Below are 21,699 nucleotides of genomic sequence, written 5' to 3'. Positions count from 1 at the left end.
TAAATAACCTATTTTCAATGGGAACATCAAATCAAGAGCCAAATACATTTTTGCGAGAGAAGAATTGGGTCATGGGAAATTCTTCAAATTTAAAGTCAGCGTTTTAATCTATTAAACATGCTAAAGAGCTGAAGCACCTAAAGCACCTTAGATAATGTTTTTTAATGTCTTTTATTATTTTATTTAACCCCCCTTTTCTCCCCAATTTCGTGATATCCAATTGGTAGTTCCAGTCTTATCCCATTGCTGCAACTCCTGTACGGACTCGGGAGAGGCGAAGGTTGAGAGCTGTGCGTCCCCAGAAACATGACCACGCCAAGCCTCACTGCTTCTTGCCACAATACTTGCTTGACCCAGAAGCCAGCCGCACCGATGTGTCAGAGGAAACACTGTACACCTGGCGACTGTGTCAGCGTACATTGCGCCCGGCCCGCCACAGGAGTCACTAGAGAGCGATGGGACAGGGACAACCAGGCCGGCCAAACCCTCCCCTAACCCGGACGATGCTTGGCCAATTGTGCACCGCCCTTAGATAATGTTTTTAAATGAGCAATCTTGACAGTCTTCTAAAGAAAGATAATTTATCTCAAGAATTAGAGTCTGAACTTAAATCTTTAAAACTAGAGTTAAAACAGTTTTACACAGATCTGGCAAAGTGTGCTTTTGTCAGATCAATAGCAAAATGGATTGAAGAGGGGGAAAGAAACACCAGTTATTTATTTGCACTCGAAAATAGAAACTACAAAAGAAAATCTATAACTGCACTCAAAATGAATGATGTATTATGAAAAGATCCCACTGAAATATCAACGTTTGCCAATTCCTTTTATGAAAACCTTTACAACTCACAACTTCAGGTAGATGGTTAAGAAAGTTACATTCAGAACTATGTCCCTTTGTTTGAGGATGAATTCCACTCAGTTTACGAATCAATAGTGTCAATTAAAGAAATCACTTTGCCCTGATGACCTGTCAGTTGAATTTTATATGCAGTTTTGGGAGTTACTTTTTATGTGTTTCAAGGTTTCATTGAAACTTCTGAAATGGTTTCCACTATGAAGTAGGGCCTTATTTCACTGATTTCGAAGCCTGATAAAGACCTCTCTCTCATTGGCAACTAGAGACCCATCACTTCGTTAAACATTGATTACAAATTGATTGCTCTGGTTTATGCCAAAGGATTAAAGAATTGAATAGATCCAATTATAAATGACACTCAAACAGGCTTTATGAAAGGCCGTCACATTAAGTTTCAACATTAGTTTAGGGTTGGACCTTATGGATTGTACAGATGCAATTGACTCAGATTGCATTTCTGTAAAGCCTTTGACACAGTTGAACATTCATTTCTCTTTCGGTTTCGGTAAAAATGTGATCAAAGTCCTTCACATGTTTTACAAAGATTGAAATAGTTCTGTGATACTAAACCTTAATATATCCAAAAGAGTCGGTATCAACATAAATGTACGACAGGGATGTCTGTCTTCACCTTTCTTATTCATTTTGGTATGCACATTTGCATGGCTTATCAATCTTTGACTGAGATATAACAATTTACCAGCTGGCTAACAATACTACTCTTCTTTTAAGAGACTAAGACCAGGTCACCCATTCCCTTAATGCCATCTCTGCATTCTCTATTGCGTTTGGATTAAAACTGAATGTTTCTAAATGTGAAATCTTATGTTTACAGTATATGACTCTAATGATAAAGAAATATAAAATATTCCTGTAAAGGACTGCGTTAAATATTTAGGAACATATATGAATTTCTCTCCTAAAATTAAGAAAACAAAGTACATATTTAATAATTGGCTACAAAGGGATCTATCTACACTTGGAAGAGTGCTTCTGTCCAAAGCAAAGGGACTGTCTCACTTTGTGTACCGTCTCATTGTCTTTATTTGTAAATCCCTCTACCTGTAATGAGATTGACAAGGCATTTCTTATTTGTAAAAGTCTTACAAACTAAAAAGTCTATACTCTGAAATAAGAGTTCTGAAGGAGGTCTGGTAGTGTTGGATTTTGTTGACAAAAATAACATGCTCAAGGTCAATTGGTTGAAACGATGTTCGGTCAATACAGAATCCATTTGGTATTTCATTCCAAACAATGTATTTAATAAGTTGAGAGGTCTTACATTTTGACTGAAATGTAATTATTTTCCTGAAAGATCACCTACTAAATTAGGTAGGTTTCCCCAACACGCTTTAATGTCCTGGAAAATATTTTTCCTTCACAACTTTTCTCCGCATAATGCTCTTTTGTGGAATAATTCAGAAATAACTGTAAGGAGTAAGTCATTGTTCTACCCTAGCTGGCATGAAATATGTATTCGACAATAGGGGTAATATTCTTTCATACAAACAATTTATTACATTGAATGAGTTTCCAATACCTTTCAGAGAGTTTATTTCTGTGATCAAAGCCATTCCTTGTGGTCTGACTACACTAAGGAAAACTAATCTTAGCTTTGGTGATGATCACAAAGCTTATCCAGAACTCAGCCTGTAAGGTGTGGGCTTATTTGAGAAATCTTGTAACAAATACATAAAGACACTTTCCATTCAAGGAACAAATTTATGCCTAGAGGTACATATTGTTTGGAACATGTTTATTCCTGACATTGTCTGGAAAAAGCAGGATTAATGCATAAGATACTATACATCCATATAATTCCACGGTGTCCACATTTCTTGATGTTGATGATATGTATGTGTTTTCTGCAAAAAAGGTGCAAATCTCATGCACTTTTTTCTAAGAATGTAAATCTATGATAGATTTTTGGAGAAAACCTTGCGGAGTACATATTTAGCTTTTTGAACACTACCAATGTTGTTGACATGAAGGATATTGTATGTTACTATTGCAATCTTGTTACCAAATACATTAAACATAAACAAAAAATCCAGAAAGCTATACCAAAATTACAAATATTTCTGATTGAGTTGAATCCCTAGTTAATAACAAAAATGGTCCTTGAATTATTATAATGAGATTCTTTGAGTGAAAACAATTGCAATTTTTATTTTTTTATTTAAGGTCTCTTCTTGTTTTAACTATGCATTTTGTTTTGTGGTAGACATGTTTGATGTAGTGATGTAAATTGTTGATTGCTGATAATTTGTGTAACAAATATTTGTGCTGGATATTTGTAATTTGTACTTGGAATAAAAAGGAAAAAATGTAATAAAATGGACTTTCATAAAGTTGGTGTAAACTTCCAATGCATTTCAACAATATTGCCAGATGGCCAGGAATGGATTACATCAGACATGGTTACTTCTGCTGCCTGTCAAGCAAGGTTAATACAAATCTCCGCAGTTGAAAATGAAATGCTAGTTTGAAAGAAATGGGAGATAATGTCTAGATGCTTTTTACAGTGGAGATCAAGTTTATACATTTCCTGGTTTGGCTAATGAGACAGTGGATTGCACAGTCAAATACTGTAGAATAGTGAATAGGCATTTCAACGTCATAGCCTTAGCCGGTGGTATCTTGAAATAGACACTGGCTGGAATGGGGTTTTAACCAATCAGCATCCAGGATTAGACCCACCCGTTGTATAATATTTGTTAATGCTAGTGAGCCAGGCTAGCTATGATATCACAGATGAAAGGGGAAAGATACTGTAAATAACTAAATAAACCAAGCTAACATGTGATGTAGCATATAAGAGGGAGATGTGCATAGCTCACATTAGCTAGCTACCTTTCTAACAGCAGCTAACTGTAGCCCATTGGCATTTAGGGTTAATACAGGGCAAGCACTTGGATACAAGCTTGCTAACTAATCATAGGATATAGCCAGCTTGCTTTCAATAATGTTTCAACTCGAACTGGCTAGCAAATGTGTTAGCTAGCTAGCCAACTAATTTCAAGTCGGACAAAGATAATGATAACTGACACGGATTTGCAAGTTGGGTAGCTAGCTAGCATTTGGGGGCTTCGTCTGCTAACCCAAAACAACATGCCTGTTCTCATAAAAGTATGTGTATTTTCTAGGGCAAAAATAAATGAAGGATGTTACTCGTCTACTACAAATATAGCTATGGCTCTGGCAGCAAATAGCAAAACGTATCAGCAAGCATTCAGCAACGTAGACAGCTGGTTGCACCGTAACGGTGTCAGCATCACCGGCCTGAAGATATTATGTAGTTACCGTCCATCGATTAACATATAAATTACTAGAGGCTACCTTTCCCCTAGGCTGAGTTTAGGGACCTACATCAAAGGAAGGGACAGAAAATATAAATATATTTTCAATTTGAGTGGTATCAATGGAAAGACTGGCTCTGTGGCTGCACTGCTAGCAACCAACTCTGAGTCGGTTACTGTAACTTAAATAACTTGCCAATAGCACTCAACAAGCATGAGAAATCGGTATCTCACATCCAAAGCCAGATATAATAGCTCTTAAGACATTTGGCAGCTCACGGATAGATTTGACATTGAATGAACAACAGATATTGAACATCAGCACAGTGCAAAGGAAAAAGAGAACCGTGAGATTTTGAAAGACCTAGCTAATTAATACTACATGCTACCTAGGTAAACAGAAGTTGGCATTTCGTGACAACGATGAGAGTGCCAGCTCATGAAACAGGCCCAGGGGCAACTATGTGGAAGTATAAAATGCTTTGAATGAACAGTTAGCAACCCATCTAGAGACTGCCACCGTGTTTGCTTTTTGCTCGTTGCATATGATGGAAATTTCCATAAAACTAATGCACTCTTCCATGCTCTGCAGAATAAAGTGATGGGTATGGGCTTCTGGGGATGGGGCTCAATAGACAGTTCCTACCTGGACTGCATGTCATTGGTCCAGATTCCGAAGCTGTGACTAGCGAACTTGCAACATTGTATCAACTAACCTGTACCAGGCCTTAATATTCCTATGCCAGTGAGCTCAGGACAGACACAACGTTTTTTTGCACAAGGGAAGTGTTCAGGCAGTTTATTATGTTTCAAAAGGATATATGGAATCATCAAAGCATGACATTTTGCTCTTTCACATCGAGGCCTGATGGTTATCGAGGGGGAGAGTGTTGAAAAGATTTTTCAAATGCTGTGAGGAACTGTCACGGCTGTCAAAGGAAGTGGACCAAAGTGCAGCATGGTAAGCGTACGTTATCCTTTATTTTGGAATGACACCAACAAAACAATAAACAAAATAAACAACCGTGAAGGTTACAAGGGCATAGTGCCACAAACACAAGTCAACTACCCACTTCGAAAGGAGGGAAAAAGGGATACCTAAGTATGGTTCCCAATCAGAGACAACGATAGACAGCTGTCCCTGATTGAGAACCATACCCGGCCAAAACATAGAAACACAAAATCATAGAAAACAAAACATAGAATGCCTACCCCAAACCACACCCTGACCAAACCAAATAGAGACATAAGAATGCTGTCTAAGGTCAGGGTGTGACATGAACTATTAGCCTATCATTTGCAATGGATGTTAAAACCTGATGAGGACAGAGGGCGCTGTTGTCACTTTGGGGGAAAAACGTGCCCAATTTAAACGGCCTCGTACTCAATTCTTGCTCGTACAATATGCATATTATTATTACTATTGGATAGAAAACACTCTCTAGTTTCTAAAACCGTTTTAATTATATCTGTGAGTAAAACAGAACTCATTTGGCACAAACTTCCTGACCAGGAAGTGGAAAATCTGAAATCGATGCTCTCTTCTGGGTCCTGCCTATAAATGGGCATGATACCTATTAGTATACATGCACGTCATACACCTTCCCCTGGATGTCAAGATGCAGTGAGAGAAGAAATGGAGTGTTTATCTTGGTCTGAGATGGAATACGTCCTCTTGGAATGACGTGTCACCCATTTTCTGTTTTCAGGAAGGCGCGAAGTTGGACCTGGATTTGCCTTCTGAATAGCTGTCGTTATAGGCGACTACTATCTCCGGCTTTGATTTTATTTGATACATGTGACAATATCATCGTAAAGTATGTTTTTTTCAATTTAGTTTTATTAGATTTTTGAAATTTATTCGGGACGTTAGGCGTGTTGCGTTGTGTGCCTTTGTTCAGAAAGGAGAGCTTCGCGCCACTTGGCTAGTGCGCTTGCTAATTCAAGAGGGAAAATGGACGTTCTAAATCCAAACAACAATTGTTCTTGACAAAGGACACCTTGTACAACATTCTGATGGAAGATCAGCAAAAGTAGGACCCATTTTATGATGTTATTTCATATATCTGTCGAACTGTGTACTATTAGTTTTGCGCCTATTAGTTTTGCACTCGGTCGACATAACGTAAGCCTTATGTGGTAATGAACTTATTTTTAGAATTCTAACACGACGATTGCATTAAGAACTAGTGTATCTATCATTTCCTATACAACATGTATTTTTTAGTTATGTTTATGAATAGCTATTTGGTCAGAATATGTGTGTCAGAAAAAAATCCGGACGTTGTGGGACAAAATAGCTACGTTAGCACAATGTATAACCACTGATTTCAGCTCTAAATATGCACATTTTCGAACAAAACATAAGTGTATGTATAACCTGATGTTATAGGACTGTCATCTGATGAACCTTATCAAGGTTAGTCAAAAATTATATATCTTTTGCTGGTGTGTCACGATCGCTAACTTTAACTGCTGGGAAATGGCTTGTGTTTCTGGCTATTGTCGTAAGCTAATATAACCCTATATTGTGTTTTCGCTGTAAAACACTTAAGAAATCGGAAATATTTGCTGGATTCACAGGATGCTTGTCTTTCATTTGCTGTACACTATGTATTTTTCAGAAATGTTTTATGATGAGTATTTAGGTATTTGGCGTTGGTGTCTGTAATTATTCTGTCTGCTTTCGGTGCAATTTCTGATTGTAGCTGCAATGTAAACTATGATTTATACCTGAAATATGCACATTTTTCGAACAAAACATAGATTTATTGAATAACATGTTATAAGACTGTCATCTGATTAAGTTGTTTGTTGGTTAGTTTGGTTGGTTCTTGGTTAGTTAGGTTGGCTTTGTGCATGCTACCTGTGCTGTGAAAAATGTCTGTCCTTTTTTGTATTTGGTGGTGAGCTAACATAAATATACGTGCTGTTTTCGCTGTAAAACATTTTAAAAATCGGACATGTTGGCTGGATTCACAAGATGTGTACCTTTCATTTGCTGTATTGGACTTGTTAATGTGTGAAAGTTAAATATTTAAAAATATATATATTTTGAATTTTACGCTCTGCCTTTTTAGTGGAATGTGGGAGGAGTTCCGCTGGCGGAACGCTGGAGCAGTAAAGGTTAAGAGAAGCTGACTTGGTTGACTTCCTGTGTGAGGTGAGGTGAAGCTCAGCTTATTATTAGTGGTAGTCAGAAGTATCCTACTTTATGCGTGCTCAGGCGCGTGCACTCCGTCAACATTAGCAGGACAGAGAAATAAACCAGAGACATGTTCACTGCTCACATGGATCGTTCCAAACAAAAGACAAGGAAAACATTTACAAAACTTGTAAATGGTATGAAACAAAAACCCAAACTTACTTCTCACAAGTGTAGCAGGTTAATGTGAATTCTGCAAACAACTTTTCCACTCTGAAAATGAATTTATGCATTTTCATAAATGAATGTAACCAAATGACCGGCATTAACGGTAAATTTACCACCGGTTACATATGTAATGGGGAATTTATTAAAATAATCAATCAAAGGGCAAACAATTCACACAATGAAACAACCCACTGGGCACACACTGGTTGAATGAACGTTGAGCCAACGTGGAATATATGGTGAACATCTGTACCCAGAGGGAATTAAATGTGCAAGAACTGGATGGAGTGCTGAGTGCATTCTGGAGAGAGATTTCACAATATACTCATGACATTATCTTCACACATATTTGAAATGCTTTTCCCTGACAGTTGCAACTCAATAATCAGCTAGGGTTATTGCCATGCGTGCTGCCCAAATTGCTGGCTTCCAAACAAAGCATAGGCCTACGTTCTTGTGATTTGAAACAAACCACAGCAATTTTTTTAAGAAGCTGATGATCCTCTGCAGCTAAGTCATGCTCTCCGGTGAACTATTTTGAAATGATTGTATTTATTTCTGTAAAGAGAGGAGTAATTATATAATTTTGGCAAATGCATTTCAATTGACTTTAAAATGTGCTGGCTATGGTACAGTAGTTGAAATTCAGAGCTTGAATAGCAAGAAGGATTAGTCTTAGGTCTTTGTCAGGTATCAGGACTATAAAGCAAATGCAACAGCCTGTTTAACAAACGATAACTTGCACATGGATGGTATTCATAAAAGTGCATTGCAGGCTACTAGGCTACTATTTTACTTTGCTGGGTTAGGGGGAGGGCGGCATATCAGCCAGGACCGGGCCTGTTACCAAGTCGTACTTACGTAAGTGAACTGAACACAATGGAGATATTATAGCACTGTGACAAAAGCCCTACAGTAGACAAGATCAAGTGTTTATTGCTCTCAGGCAATGCTTTCACCTATTCTATCTTCTCAGATCAGTTATTCTAGTAATTAGAAAATAGAGAAGGAAACTTCTTCCAGTTTATAGTAGCCCTCCCTAGCGGCAGGCAGCTGAGTGTCTTGATGCTTAAAGCTAGTCAGAGTACCACCACTGCATTGAGATTTATTGACCTACAGTAACTTGTGAAGAACCCCTTGTGAGTTCAGAAAGAATGGCTGTCATGACCCCTTCACTTAATCTGGTTAGATGAAAGCAAGAGATGAACTATTAAGTCCTAACCATGATATTAACTGTAAAGCCTTAACACACACATTCTACTCCAAGAATAATAATCTGTTTCTTCACTTTGTTAAACAGCAGACCAGCAACAATGTTATGGGAGTGAGACTGCTACATTTGGCACAGACAGGCAGACCAATCAACCAGTCTACAGTTTCCTTATTGCATTTCTTCTTATGCTAAACTATCCTTTAGTCCTGTCCTGGGCACTCATAGTCGCGATTGATTAGGAGAGGCTGTTTCAGACTGTGTCATTTGGTGGGCTTTAACAGGAAATGGGAGCTCGCTGGAGACTCTGATGGAAACTTTTTAGCACTGGCTTGCTGATTCAAAGCCTGAGAGAACCATGTTTGCAGAATGACGAGAACAATGCTTACTTGAACTGAAGACTCCTCTGTTAAAAGTTTAAGACGGAGGTCTGAGATTAACTGAGAAGCTGCAGAGCAGCACTAGAGGCTCAGGCAGACACATCCCCCTCCATCCCAGCATCCTAATGAAGGAAGGTACAGATGTAGGATCTTATTTGAGCCCGTTTGCTACAGCAGGGAAATTATCCTGAAGCAACAGGAAATGTGAATTATTATGTATAATGGATTTTTGTTGATACATTTTTCATTAGGGCAAATAAAGTCTGACCTTTTAAAGTGGAAATTACAAACTTTAGAAGCCTTTTTAAACCTTGAATACACTACAAGTTTGCATTTCCTGCTATGCAGGAAAATTCTCAGAAAAAAAAGAGTGATCAAATTATGGTCCGACATATGTAGTTCAGAGATGCATCAGAGGATGTATACAGTATTCTTATATTGGCTTTTTAAGGAACTTTTAGTGACAGTTTAACACAGCACAGTAAATGTCAATGTCTCGGGCTGTTTTATTCTAGTTTTCATTGCACCCTAAATCCTTGGGCCCATATGTCTGTGTCTTACTGTAACCCTTATTAGGTTGTTTCCTCCCATAATAGCTGGCTGATTGCAGGGTTAATCCCTATGGCTTGTAGTTGAGGACACTTTCAGATCAGCAAAACCCCCAATAATGCCTTTAGGATTTCCCAATAATGGAGAAGGGCTACATCATGACACCATCAACCTGTCCTCTCAAACGGAACACACAATTTTCTGTGTGTGTTTAAAACGTGCGTGCATGTAGTCTGTGTTAATGTCTGTGTGTTCATGTGGGAGTGTGTGCGTGTGTTTGAGGATATGGATTGGCAGCAGGGGGCCTATGAACCTGGGGTCTTCAAAAAACGATTGAAAATGCAGCTGGCCATCCAACTCATCTACACACACACACACTCTTTCCCTCTGACTATCTAAACACACGGTCACTATTGTACTTGGCGGTGAACCTCCATGCGGGATAGCTGAAATGCCTTTGAAAGACTCTTTGAATGACTGTGCACTTATCTGTTCTAGGTGCTGAGAATGAAAGGAACACAGGGAGACTTGAGACATCAGTTAAACGTGTCGGCACAAGTTCATCTCCCAGCACAGAAGGCTGGTGTTATTCAGCAGGGTTGTTCCGTGTTTGGGAAACAAAAGACTTCCCAGCCAGCCTGTGGTTGGTGTGGAGATAACACCAACAGCCTACACTCCTAGCTTTGAGGGTCTCCCCTAAGCGGTTGGGAACTGTCGGCCTCTAATTACACAAGCTGGAAAGCCATGGCCACTTTTTTCTATGACTGCTGTGTTGTTCTAACACCAAGGGAGATGCAGTGCCTTCAGAAAGTATTCAGACCCCTTGACTTATTCCACATTTTGTTGTTTTACAGCCTGAATTCAAAATGGATTAAAAAAACAATTCTCACCCATCTACACACAATACAACATAATGACAAATTGAAAACATGTTTTTCATAATTTTTTTCACATTTATAAAAAATGTAATACAGAAATAAATAATTTACGTAAGTATTCACACTCCTGAGTCAATACGTGTTACATTCACCTTTGGCAGCGATTACAGCTGTGAGTCTTTCTGGGTAAGTCTCCAAGAGGTTTTCACATCTGGATTGTACAATATTTGCACATTATTCTTAAAAAAATGCGTCAAGCTCTGTCAAGTTGGTTATTGATCATTGCTAGACAGACATTTTCAAGTCTTGCCATGGATTTTCGAAACGATTTAAGTCAAAACTGTAACTAGGCCACTCAGTAACATTCAATGTCGTCTTGGTAAGCAGCTCCAGTGTATATTTGGACTTGTGTTCTAGGTTATTGTCCTACTGAAAGGTGAATTTGTCTCCCATCGTCTGTTGGAAAGCAGACTGAACCAGGTTTTCAACTAGGATTTTGCCTGTGCTTAGCTCTATTCCGTTGCTTTTTATCCTAAAAAAACTCCCTAGTCCGATGACAAGCATACGCATAACAAAAATCAAATCAAATAAAAGGTTATTTGTCACATGCACCGAATACAACTAGTGTATACCATACCTTGAAATGCTGGCTTATGAGCCCATCTCAACATTGCAGAGTTTAAAAATAGTAACACACAAGAAATAAAATAAATAAAATATACAAGAATGGAGCTATATTCAGGGAGTACCAGAACCAGATCAATGTGCAGAGGTACGAGGTATTTGAGGTAGATATGTACATGAAGGCAGGATAAAGTAACTAGGCATCAGGATAGATAATAATAATAAGAGTAAAATAAAGTCAGAGTAGCAGCAGCAAATGATGATTGTAAAAGTGTGTGTGTGTGCTGTGTATGTTTGTGTTGTGTCAGTATGCATGTGTGTGTTTGTGTGTGTGTGTGCGTGCATATGTAATATATGTAAATGTGTGTGGGTTTTGTCTGGGAGTGGCAATGTAGTGTGTGTGAGTGAGCGTGTATATGGTTTGTATATGTAGTCTAGTGAGTGTGTGTAGGGTCAGTGCAAGATAGAGTCAGTGTAGATAGTCGGGTACTATTATTTGGCTAATTAGTCTTATGGCATGGGGGTAGAAGCTGTCTCGGAGCCTGTTGGTCTGAGAACCAATGCTCCGTCACTGTTTGCGGGATGTTAGCAGAGTGAACAGTCTATAGCTTGGGTGACTGGAGTCTTTGTCAATTTTTCGGGCCTTCCTCTGATACCGCCTGATAAAGAGGACCTGGAGGGCAGGGAGCTCGGCCCCAGTCATGTACTGATCTGTCCGCACCATCCTCTGTAGAGCTTTGCGATGGCCCATGCCAAACCCTCTTCAAGACTGTGCGGGTGTGTGTTAACCATGTTAATTAAGTCCTTAGTGATGTGGATGCCAAGGAACTTGAAGCTCTCGACCCGCTCCACAACAGCTCTCTCAATGTGAATGGGGGCGTGCTCTCCCCTCTTTCTCCTATAGTCCACAATCAGCTCATTGAGGGAGAGGTTGTTGTCCTTGTGTCACACTGCTAAGTCTTGTACCTCCTCCCTGTAAGCTGACTCATCGCCGTTGGTGATCAGGTCTACCACCGTAGTGTCGTCAGCAAACTTGATGATGGTGTTTGAGTCGTGCGTGGCCACGCAGTCGTGGGTGAACAGGGAGTACAGGAGGAGACTAAGCACACCCCTGAGGGGCCTCTGTGTTGAGGGTCAGCATGGTGGAGATGTTGTTGCCTACCCTTACCACCTGAAGGCGGCCCATCAGGAAGTCCAGGATACAGTTGCAGAGGAATTGGTTTAGTCCCAGGGTCCTTAGCTTGGTGATGAGCTTGGAGGGGACTATGGTGTTGAAGGCTGAGCTGTAGTCTGTTAACAGCATTCTCACCTAGTTATTTCCCCTGTTATCTAGGTGGGAGAGGGCAGTGTGAAGTGAAATTGAGATTTCGTCAACATTGGATTTTTTGGGGCGGTATGCGAATGGGAGTGGGTCTAGGGTGTCTGGGATAATGGTATTGATGTGTGTCGTGAGCAGCCTTTCAAAGCTGCTACACGGCGGTAGTCATTTCACACTTGCCAGTTTGTCTGGGTATGCTTTGAGAATGCGCCCTGGTTTTCCGTCTGGCCTGACGGCCTAGTAAGTGTTAACCTGTTAAAACATTTTGCTCACATCAGCCATGGAGAGTGAGATCTGAAAAAACAGGGGCTTTCATGTTATATTCCTTGGAGCGAGCATAAAAAGGCATTTAGCTCATTTGGGAGTTCTGCATGGCTAGGTTTCCCTTTGTAATCCATTATCGTCTGCAAGTCCTGACACATTTGACAAGCATTGGAGCTGGTGTAACAGGATTCCACCTTCATCCTATATTGTCCATTTGTATGTTTGATGTCTTGTCGGAAGCTTTCTTGTATGAGTCCATGTCCGTGTCCCGTTCCTTGTAAGCGGTAGCTCTAGCTTTTAGCCCAGCGCGGATATTGCCTGTAATCCATGGTTTTTGTTTTGGAAACGTTTTTATAGTCACTGTAGGTACGAAATCGTCTATACATTTATTGATGAAGCCCGTGACTGTTGTGGTAAACGCGTCAATGCTATCTGATGAATCCTGAAACAAATCCCGGTCTGTACTAGCAAAACGGTCTTGTCGCCTCGCGTCTGCTTCATCTGTATTGAGCGCATCACTGATACTTAATGCTTGTGTTTTGTTTGTAAACAGGCAGCAGGAGAATGGAGTCCGGGTCAGATTTGCCAAAGGGAGGACAAGGGAGGGCCTTGTATGCATTTCTGTGGGTAGAATTAAAGTGGTCTAGACATTTAGTGCCCCTAGTGGAGCAGGAGACTTGAAGGTAGAAGTGACGAAGGACAGTTTTAAGTCTCCCCACATTAAAGTCTCCTCCCACCAGAAACGCTGCCTCTGGGCAAGCGGTTTCTTGTTTGTTTATGGCCTCATACAGTTCATTGACTGCCAGAGTGGTGTTGACTTGTGGAGTTACGTAGACAGCCATGATCATTTCAAATGAGAACTCTCTTGATAGATTAAAGGGTTAGCAGATTACCATGAGGTTGTGAGGGTTGACGCTGGTAGAGATGAGAAGCAGGTACAGGGAGTGAACATTTAATTATCAACGGACATGGAACGGAACAGGAAAGCGTCTGGACAAGAACACATAACGACATTAATGCGGACACAGGGAACAAACGGGGGAGGAGACAGTTATAGACGGGGCAATTAACCTGTCTGGCTCTGGTGTTCCGCCAGCGGAACTCCTCCCACATTCCACTGAAAAGGCAGAGCGCGAAATTCAAAACATATTTTTTAGAAATATTTAACTTTCACACATTAACAAGTCCAATACAGCAAATGAAAGATACACATCTTGTGAATCCAGTCAACATGTCCGATTTTTAAAATGTTTTACAGCGAAAACACCACATATATTTATGTTAGCTCACCACCAAATAGAAAAAAGGACAGACATTTTTCACAGCACAGGTAGCATCCACAAAGCCAACCTAACTAACCAAGAACCAACCAAACTAACCAAGAAACAACTTCATCAGATGACAGTCTTATAACATGTTATACAATAAATCTATGTTTTGTTCGAAAAATGTGCATATTTGAGGTATAAATCAGTTTTACATTGCAGCTACCATCACAGCTACCGTCAGAAATAGAACCGAAGCAGCCAGAGTAATTACAGACACCAACGTCAAATACCTAAATACTCATCATAAAACATTTCTGAAAAATCGATGGTGTACAGCAAATTAAAGACAAACATCTTGTGAATCCAGCCAATATTTCCGATTTTTTAAAGTGTTTTACAGCGAAAACACAATATAGCATTATATTAGCTTACTACAATAGCCTACCACACTACCGCATTCATTCATCAAGGCACGTTAGCGATAGCAATAGGCACGTTAGCGATAGGGAATAAACCAGCAAAATATATTAATTTTCAATAACCATCATAAACCTTCATCTGATGACAGTCCTATAACATCAGGTTATACATACACTTATGTTTTGTTCGAAAATGTGCATATTTAGAGCTGAAATCAGTGGTTATACATTGTGCTAACGTAGCATCTTTTTCCCAGAATGTGCGGATATTTTTATGACACTACAACTATTCTGACCAAATAACTATTCATAAACGTTACTAGAAAATACATGTTGTATAGGAAATGATAGATACACTAGTTCTTAATGTAATCGCCGTGTTAGAATTCTAAAAATAACTTCATTACGATATGCAGTTTACGTTATGGCGAGAGCGTGCCCAAAACCTGGGCGCAAACGACTATTTCACATGTTCGACAGATATATGAAATAGCATCATAAAATGGGTCCTACTTTTGATGATCTTTCATCAGAATGTTGTACAAGGGGTCCTTTGTCGGGAACAATCGTTGTTTGGATTTAGAATGTCCTCTTCTCCAGTCAATTAGCACGGAAAGCTAGCAAAGTGGCGCTAAGCTCTCCTTCCTGAACAAAGGCACACAACGCAACACGCCTAACGTCCCGAATAAATTTCAATAATCTAATAAAACTATATTGAAAAAACATACTTTACGATGATATTGTCACATGTATCAAATAAAATCAAAGCAGGAGATATTAGTCGTCCATAACGACAGCTTATCAGAAGGCAAATCCAGGTCCCTTCACGCGCTCTCCAGAAAACAGGAAACTGGTGACACGTCATGCCGAGAGCTATTATTCGACCCCAGATCAAGTTACACACTCCATTTCTTCTCTCACTGCCTGTCGACATCTAGTGGAAGACGTATGAAGTGCATCTATACTAATATATATTCAGGACATTAATAGGCAGGCCCTAGAACGGTGCATCGATTTCAGATTTTCCACTTCCTGTCAGGAGGTTTGCTGCAAAAGGAGTTCTATTTTACTCACAGATATAATTCAAACGGTTTTAGAAACTAGAGAGTGTTTTCTATCCAATTGTAATAATAATATGCATATTGTACGAGTAAGAATTGAGTACGAGGCCGTTTAAATTGGGCACGATTTTCCCCCAAAGTGAAAACAGCGCCCTCTGTCCTCAACAGGTTTTAACAAAGGGAAGGAGTCCAGGTGAGTCCAATGAGCACTGCTGTGCGTAATGATGGTGACAGATGTGCGAAATGAAGGACAGCCTAGCCCCTCCAGCGCCGGAGAGGGAGATCGGGAGCAGGCATGACAGAGGTATTCTATATCAGGTGGGAAAAAGCTTGAGATTTCCTTCACACTTGAAGCAGAAAACCAGTTGTTATTTATGAAAAAACACACTCCACTCCACCTCCTTTCGACTTTCCTGAAGCAGCCATATGATCCTGCCGCTGCATGGAGACTCCAACAAGTACTACGTGTGTAGCGTCAACATCCAGACACGTTTCAGTAAGAGATATAATATTTCTGCTTTTCAAGTCTCTCTGATAGGACGCCTGTATCTTTGTAGTGACTGGGTGTATTGATACAACATCCAAAGTGTAATTAATAACTTCACCATGCTCAATGATACCCGCCCTAATTATTGGGACAGTGACATAAAAAAAGGTTCTCCACATGTGTAATTTTGGAGTCACTTTTATCACAAATAATAATAGAATATGTTTCTAAACACTTCTACATCAATATGGATGCTACCATGATTGTGGACAGTCCTGAATGAATCGTGAATAATGATGAGTGAGAAAGTTACAGACGCAAATAAATATCATACCCCCAAGATATGCTTACCTCTCACCATTACAATAACAGGAGAGGTAAGAATTTTTGAGGGGGCATGATTTGTGCATCTGTAACTTTATAACTCATCACTTTTCACGATTCATTCAGGACTATCCGTAATCATCGTAGCATCCACATTAACGTAGAAATAATCTGTAACACAACCAAAACAAACAGCAAATGCATCCAACAAGTTTATAGAGTCACAATCTTGATGTAATCATTGTGTGCTAGGAATGTGGGATCAAATAGTAAACTTTTGACTACTTTAATATACATAAGTGAATACACATAAACTGACAGTCTGCACTTTAACCTCATAGTCACTGTATAATTTAAAATCTGAAGTGCTGGAGTCCAGAGCCGAAAGAAGAAGAAGTGCTTCACTGTCCCAATAATTATGGAGGGCATATTCAATATGTCTGCTTTAAAACATTTTTTTTGTACCAATCTACCAATAAGTGCACTTATTTGTAAGGCATTGGAAAACCTCCTTGGTCTTAGTGGTTGAATCTGTGTTTGAAATCTACTGCTGACTGAGGGACCTTAAAGATAATTGTATGTGTGGGGTACAGAGATGCGGTAATCAATTCAAAAATCATGTTAAACACTATCATTGCACACAGAGTGATACTATGCAACTTATTAAGCAATTATTTACTGCTGAAATGATTTAGGCTTGCCATAACAAAGGGGGTGGCGGGTGGGCCGTTTTCTCCCAAATTTCGTGTTATCCAATTTGTAATTGCAGTCTTGTCCCATCGCTTCAAGTCCCATATGGACTCGGGAGAGGCGAACTCACTGTCTCAAAACATTTAAGCTTTTAATTTTCTATTAATTTCACTTTAACATTATGAGGTATCGTGTGTAGGCCAGTGACACATAAATCTAAATTTAATCCATTATAAATTCAGGTTGTAACAACAAAATGTGGAGAAGGTCAAGGGGTGGGAATACTTTCTGAAGGCACTGTATAAAACTCAATTATCTCATAGTCCTGCACATTGATTGATTCGGTACTGGTACCCCGTGTACATGGCCAAGTTATTGTTACTCATTGTGTATTTATTCCTTTTGTTATAATTTTCTCTAGATTTTTCTCTTTGCATTGTTGGGAAGGGCCTGTAAGTAAGCATTTCACTGTTAATCTACACCTGCTGTTTATAAATGATCTAACAAATAAAATGTGATTTGTAACTTTACAGGGGTTACTTCTAAACGACCTGAATCTGATCATCTTTTCAATCGGTTTATATTTATCTCACATGCGAGACGGTTTGTGGAATCTAGCTACACAATATGACACACTATAATATTGCGCGCACACACACACCCACGGTTTGGTTTATTGTTCCTGCTGTGTTTGCTTGCCACTTGGGTCTTTCAAAGTCAAAACATATCCCAAGACAATCCTAAGTGCAGACCCAGCACTTTCAACTCTATTCCAGCTAGTGTCTTATCATCAGACAAAGGTTTCTCATTAAACTGTAAAAAGGTTAACACCGCTGGAAATATAAGGGTTATATTATACCTAGACACAAACAATCAATCACTATATGTCTATATTCTGGTGTATTGTACTTGTGTCATTTCAGTATTTAAACTTGCTTGAAAGTGATAAACGCTCCTCCATCAACACCAGGACTTCACGGTCTCTTACCTCAGAAAGAAATAGTAAGAGCTATTCTCCACGACGCTGTAGGAGTAACAGGGGAAGTAGCCCAGCCCGGTGACATTGAACCGGGAGCCGGTGGGGACCTCCAGCATGCTGCCCCACGCCTGGTCGCATTGCAGCTCGATCTCTGCGGAGAAGAAGAGGTCCGTGTCATACTGCCAAGGCAGGTAGTTATACACACTGTACGAGTCCTTGTGCAGCGCAAGCACCTTGGCGAACACGATGATCTCCGCGAGCTCCGCACGGCACGCCTCAGTCTGGGGTCTCCAGTCGTGGGCCAACTGACATCCCCAACCCCCGCTCAGACAGGTCGCCAGAATCAACGCAAAAATAGCACTCATGTCTGGCAACTGCGGGTTTCGATTGCAGCCACTATGAAATGCAAATTCAGGGCAGTGAAGGGTGTGCGGGCTGGTGAGAGTTACAGGACCAGGACCACTGACTTCTCATCAAACTGTCAGGCACGACTGTATTCCATGGGCTTGTCAGCGCATGCAGCACCAATACGTGACAGGTATCATACAAGTAGGCTATGCTCTCTTTATAAATAACAGCAGGAAAGTGACATAAAGTAAGTTGTTGCATTCAAATACAATAGCAGTTACTTATGCTAAACCCTCTTCCCTCATCCCCTCCTGCACGCTAGGCTACACTGTGAGTGCTGATCTAAAATTATGCGCAGCTTCCCTGGATCCTGTGAGTAGAGGCGCTCTGTGCGCTTGACATCTGACACGCACTAAAGTAGGCTATTCTGACTAGCCAAGAGAACACCTTGTCTATTACCTAACACTTTATAATACATAACCTCTCTCAATTATACATGCATGGGGTAATCCGTGCTTCTACAGCTGCATTGCTTGCTGTTTGGGTTTCTGTATCGGCCCTTTTTGACATCTACTGATACATGTGATTGATTGATCGGGGTTATCAACAGTGCCATTGCTTAAAATTGAGAGCCTATCGAATGTTTTTATTTTATAATCCTCCAAAATTGCAGACCATGGTCTACTTCCATACATTTCCAACATCACATAATATTGGGTTTATTTCTATACTTCTGTATTTCTTCGATCACAATTAGCCTTGTAAAATGTACAAAAATAAATTTGTTTTCAGCCCCTGACAACAGCAACCTTATCACAGACACAAACTATGTCTTATGGGGTCATGACTTCTGAGATATGATGAACGGGCCGCCCACTCCACGTGTGATAACAAGTTGGGGGTGCAGTCACAAATTAGGCTACACCTAAGAGCAAATTAGACCACCAGATAACTTTCTAATCAGTCTGGTATCTGAAAAATATATGAGTTGCTGCTAAGCATCAGAGGTCAAGAATACTGTACATTTCCCAAATGTCTCAGGCTCAAAAGCCCCAGGCAGAACATCATGTCTGTCACGTTCTGACCAGAGTTCTTGTGTGTTGTGCTTGTTTTAGTGTTGGTCAGGACGTGAGCTGGGTGGGCATTCTATGTTGTGTGTCTTGTTTGTCCGTTTCTATGTTTGGCCTAATATGGTTCTCAATCAGAGGCAGCTGTCAATCGTTGTCCCTGATTGAGAATCATATATAGGTGGCTTGTTTTGTGTTGGGGATTGTGGGTGGTTGTCTTCTGTCTTTGTGTTCTGCACCAGATAGGAGTGTTTTCGGTTTTCACATTTATTGTTTTGTTGTTTGTAGTGTTCTCATATTCTTTATTAAATTATGTTGAACACTAGTCGCGCTGCATTTTGGTCCTCTCCTTCATCCCAGGAAGAAAACCATTACAAGCCTATATGTTGGGTTTAGGCTGACCCATGTCTGGCTGATATGGGCTTTTTGTGTTGGGCTTGTTGTCAGCTAGGCTGTGTCGGGCTGGTGTGGGCTTAGTGTGGGATACCCGTGCCCACTGAATAACAACATAGGGGTCATGTTTGCTGGGTAATCTCGTTCCTGGATGAGGAAAAGAGAAGATAACTGGGGGCTTTTCTGCTTGGTTAATGGTTGATGTTCTGCTTGCGCCTAGTGCACGTGATCCTTTGCTCTGTGTGCTAGAGTGCCTGCTGCTCTTATCCTCGCAGCAACTATGATTGATAAGACAGCAGTTGATGCACTGAAGACGGTACCATTGTCAAATAACATAGTGTGCTGTACGATCGAGGACATGGGCGTTGATATTGTTTATCAAGTGCTGAATTCTTTAAAATTCCGGTCCATCTTCTCTGCATTTGGACAAATCGACTGATGTTATTGGGGAAGGCAATTTGATTGCATTTGTGCCATACAGAAACATTTAGGAAATTAATGAGCAAATTCTGTTCTGCAAGAAGCAAATGGGGAGAACTACGGGTGAGGATGTGTTTCACATTAGTGACCCCTTTTTCTCACAGCACAATCTGGATTGGGAAATCCTGTGTTCATGTGTGCACGGTTCGTGCTGCATCAATGCCTGGGACTCGCAGTGGCGGATTTAGGCATGGGCGACATGGGCATGGGTATCTTGCGTTGGCGACATGGGGAGCCCGCACAAAAAATAAATAAATAATTATAATAATATTCCGAATGGTGACATTTGCGCGATCGGTTTTCTATCGCTCATTTACATGTCACGTCAATGATATAATGTCACCGTGTGGGACTGTGGGTCAATTAACCTTGTCTGAATGGGCGCCCTGATTCTAGTTTGTGAGCTAGGCAGGCTACTGTCTGGGAAGGTCTCCCACTCAGAAGTACTAGATGGAGAGGGGGCGGGGTAGGTTGACCTCAGGACTCCCCACTGGAAGCCCGAGGTAGGGGGAGCAGGGAATCTATCAAATACCGCACTTCTAACTTTGTACAGTACTAATGCAATTAGTAATGCAATTAGTTGTGCAATTTAGTTTGTGTGTTTCTTGTTTGAAGTGCAATAGTGTAATAATCAGGTTATCTTCTTTATAAGTGTGTTATTGTATGTGTATTTGTGTGATTTAGGATTTGTGCAATTTAGTTTTATTTGTGTGTTTTTTTGTTAGCAATAGTGTAATAATTTGATTCTGTTTTTTATTTGTAGTTATATACTACAATATGTTTCTATTTGTCTCTGTTACTTCCTTTTGATATTTATGAGTCTTATTTTTGTATTTTTATATTTATATAGTTTTAAATGTTATGGTTATGTATTTGTTGTTCCAAATGTCTGAATAAAAATGACAGTTAGTGCAGAATGGTTCTTTTTGTTGTTGTTGGGGGGGCTGAAGGGGGGATTCGCCCAGGGAGCCATACAAGCTAGCACCGCCACTGCGCTGGAAGAGTGAAATGATTAATTGCCCACATAAAGAAGATATATCCCACTGTATCATTCACAGAGAGGCATTGGCTAGCAAGAGAATGTCCTGAGTTACATTATGTTTTGAATGACACAGTGAAAGTGTTTAACCTCATTTTTGTCAAATTTACACGTGATCTATGAATCACGCCGGTCGCACACACATGAGGGGGAACTTCAGGTATGTCAAAGTGCTTTAGGAGTACAGTACCCAAATAAGGTTGGGAACCACTTGGCTAGCCCACACCTGCCCAACACGGGCTAGCCTACACCAGCCCTACACAGGCTAGTCCACATCAGTCCAACACAGGCTAGCCTACACCAAGCCCAACACGGGCGAGCTCACATCAAGTCCACACCAGCCCAACAATAGCTAGCCCACACCAGCCCAACACGGGCCAGCCCACGGCAA

The 21,699-nt window shown here is 40.3% G+C and overlaps 1 protein-coding gene across 1 annotated transcript in view; it reads right to left on the bottom strand.

The window, feature by feature from the left end:
• LOC129815126 (coiled-coil domain-containing protein 3-like) overlaps positions 1 to 18,721 on the bottom strand; it is a 39,399-nt gene extending 20,678 nt beyond the window's left edge. The window contains exon 1 of the mRNA XM_055868520.1: positions 17,991 to 18,721. Within this exon, the coding sequence (XP_055724495.1) occupies positions 17,991 to 18,346 (356 nt within the window). The 5' untranslated portion in view covers positions 18,347 to 18,721. The remainder of the gene's footprint in view (positions 1 to 17,990) is intronic.
• Positions 18,722 to 21,699: the final 2,978 nt, after the last annotated feature.

The sequence above is a fragment of the Salvelinus fontinalis genome, chromosome 18 (genome assembly GCF_029448725.1).
Source record: "Salvelinus fontinalis isolate EN_2023a chromosome 18, ASM2944872v1, whole genome shotgun sequence".
NCBI lineage: Eukaryota > Metazoa > Chordata > Actinopteri > Salmoniformes > Salmonidae > Salvelinus > Salvelinus fontinalis.
This window is presented reverse-complemented; position numbering and strand designations above follow the sequence as displayed.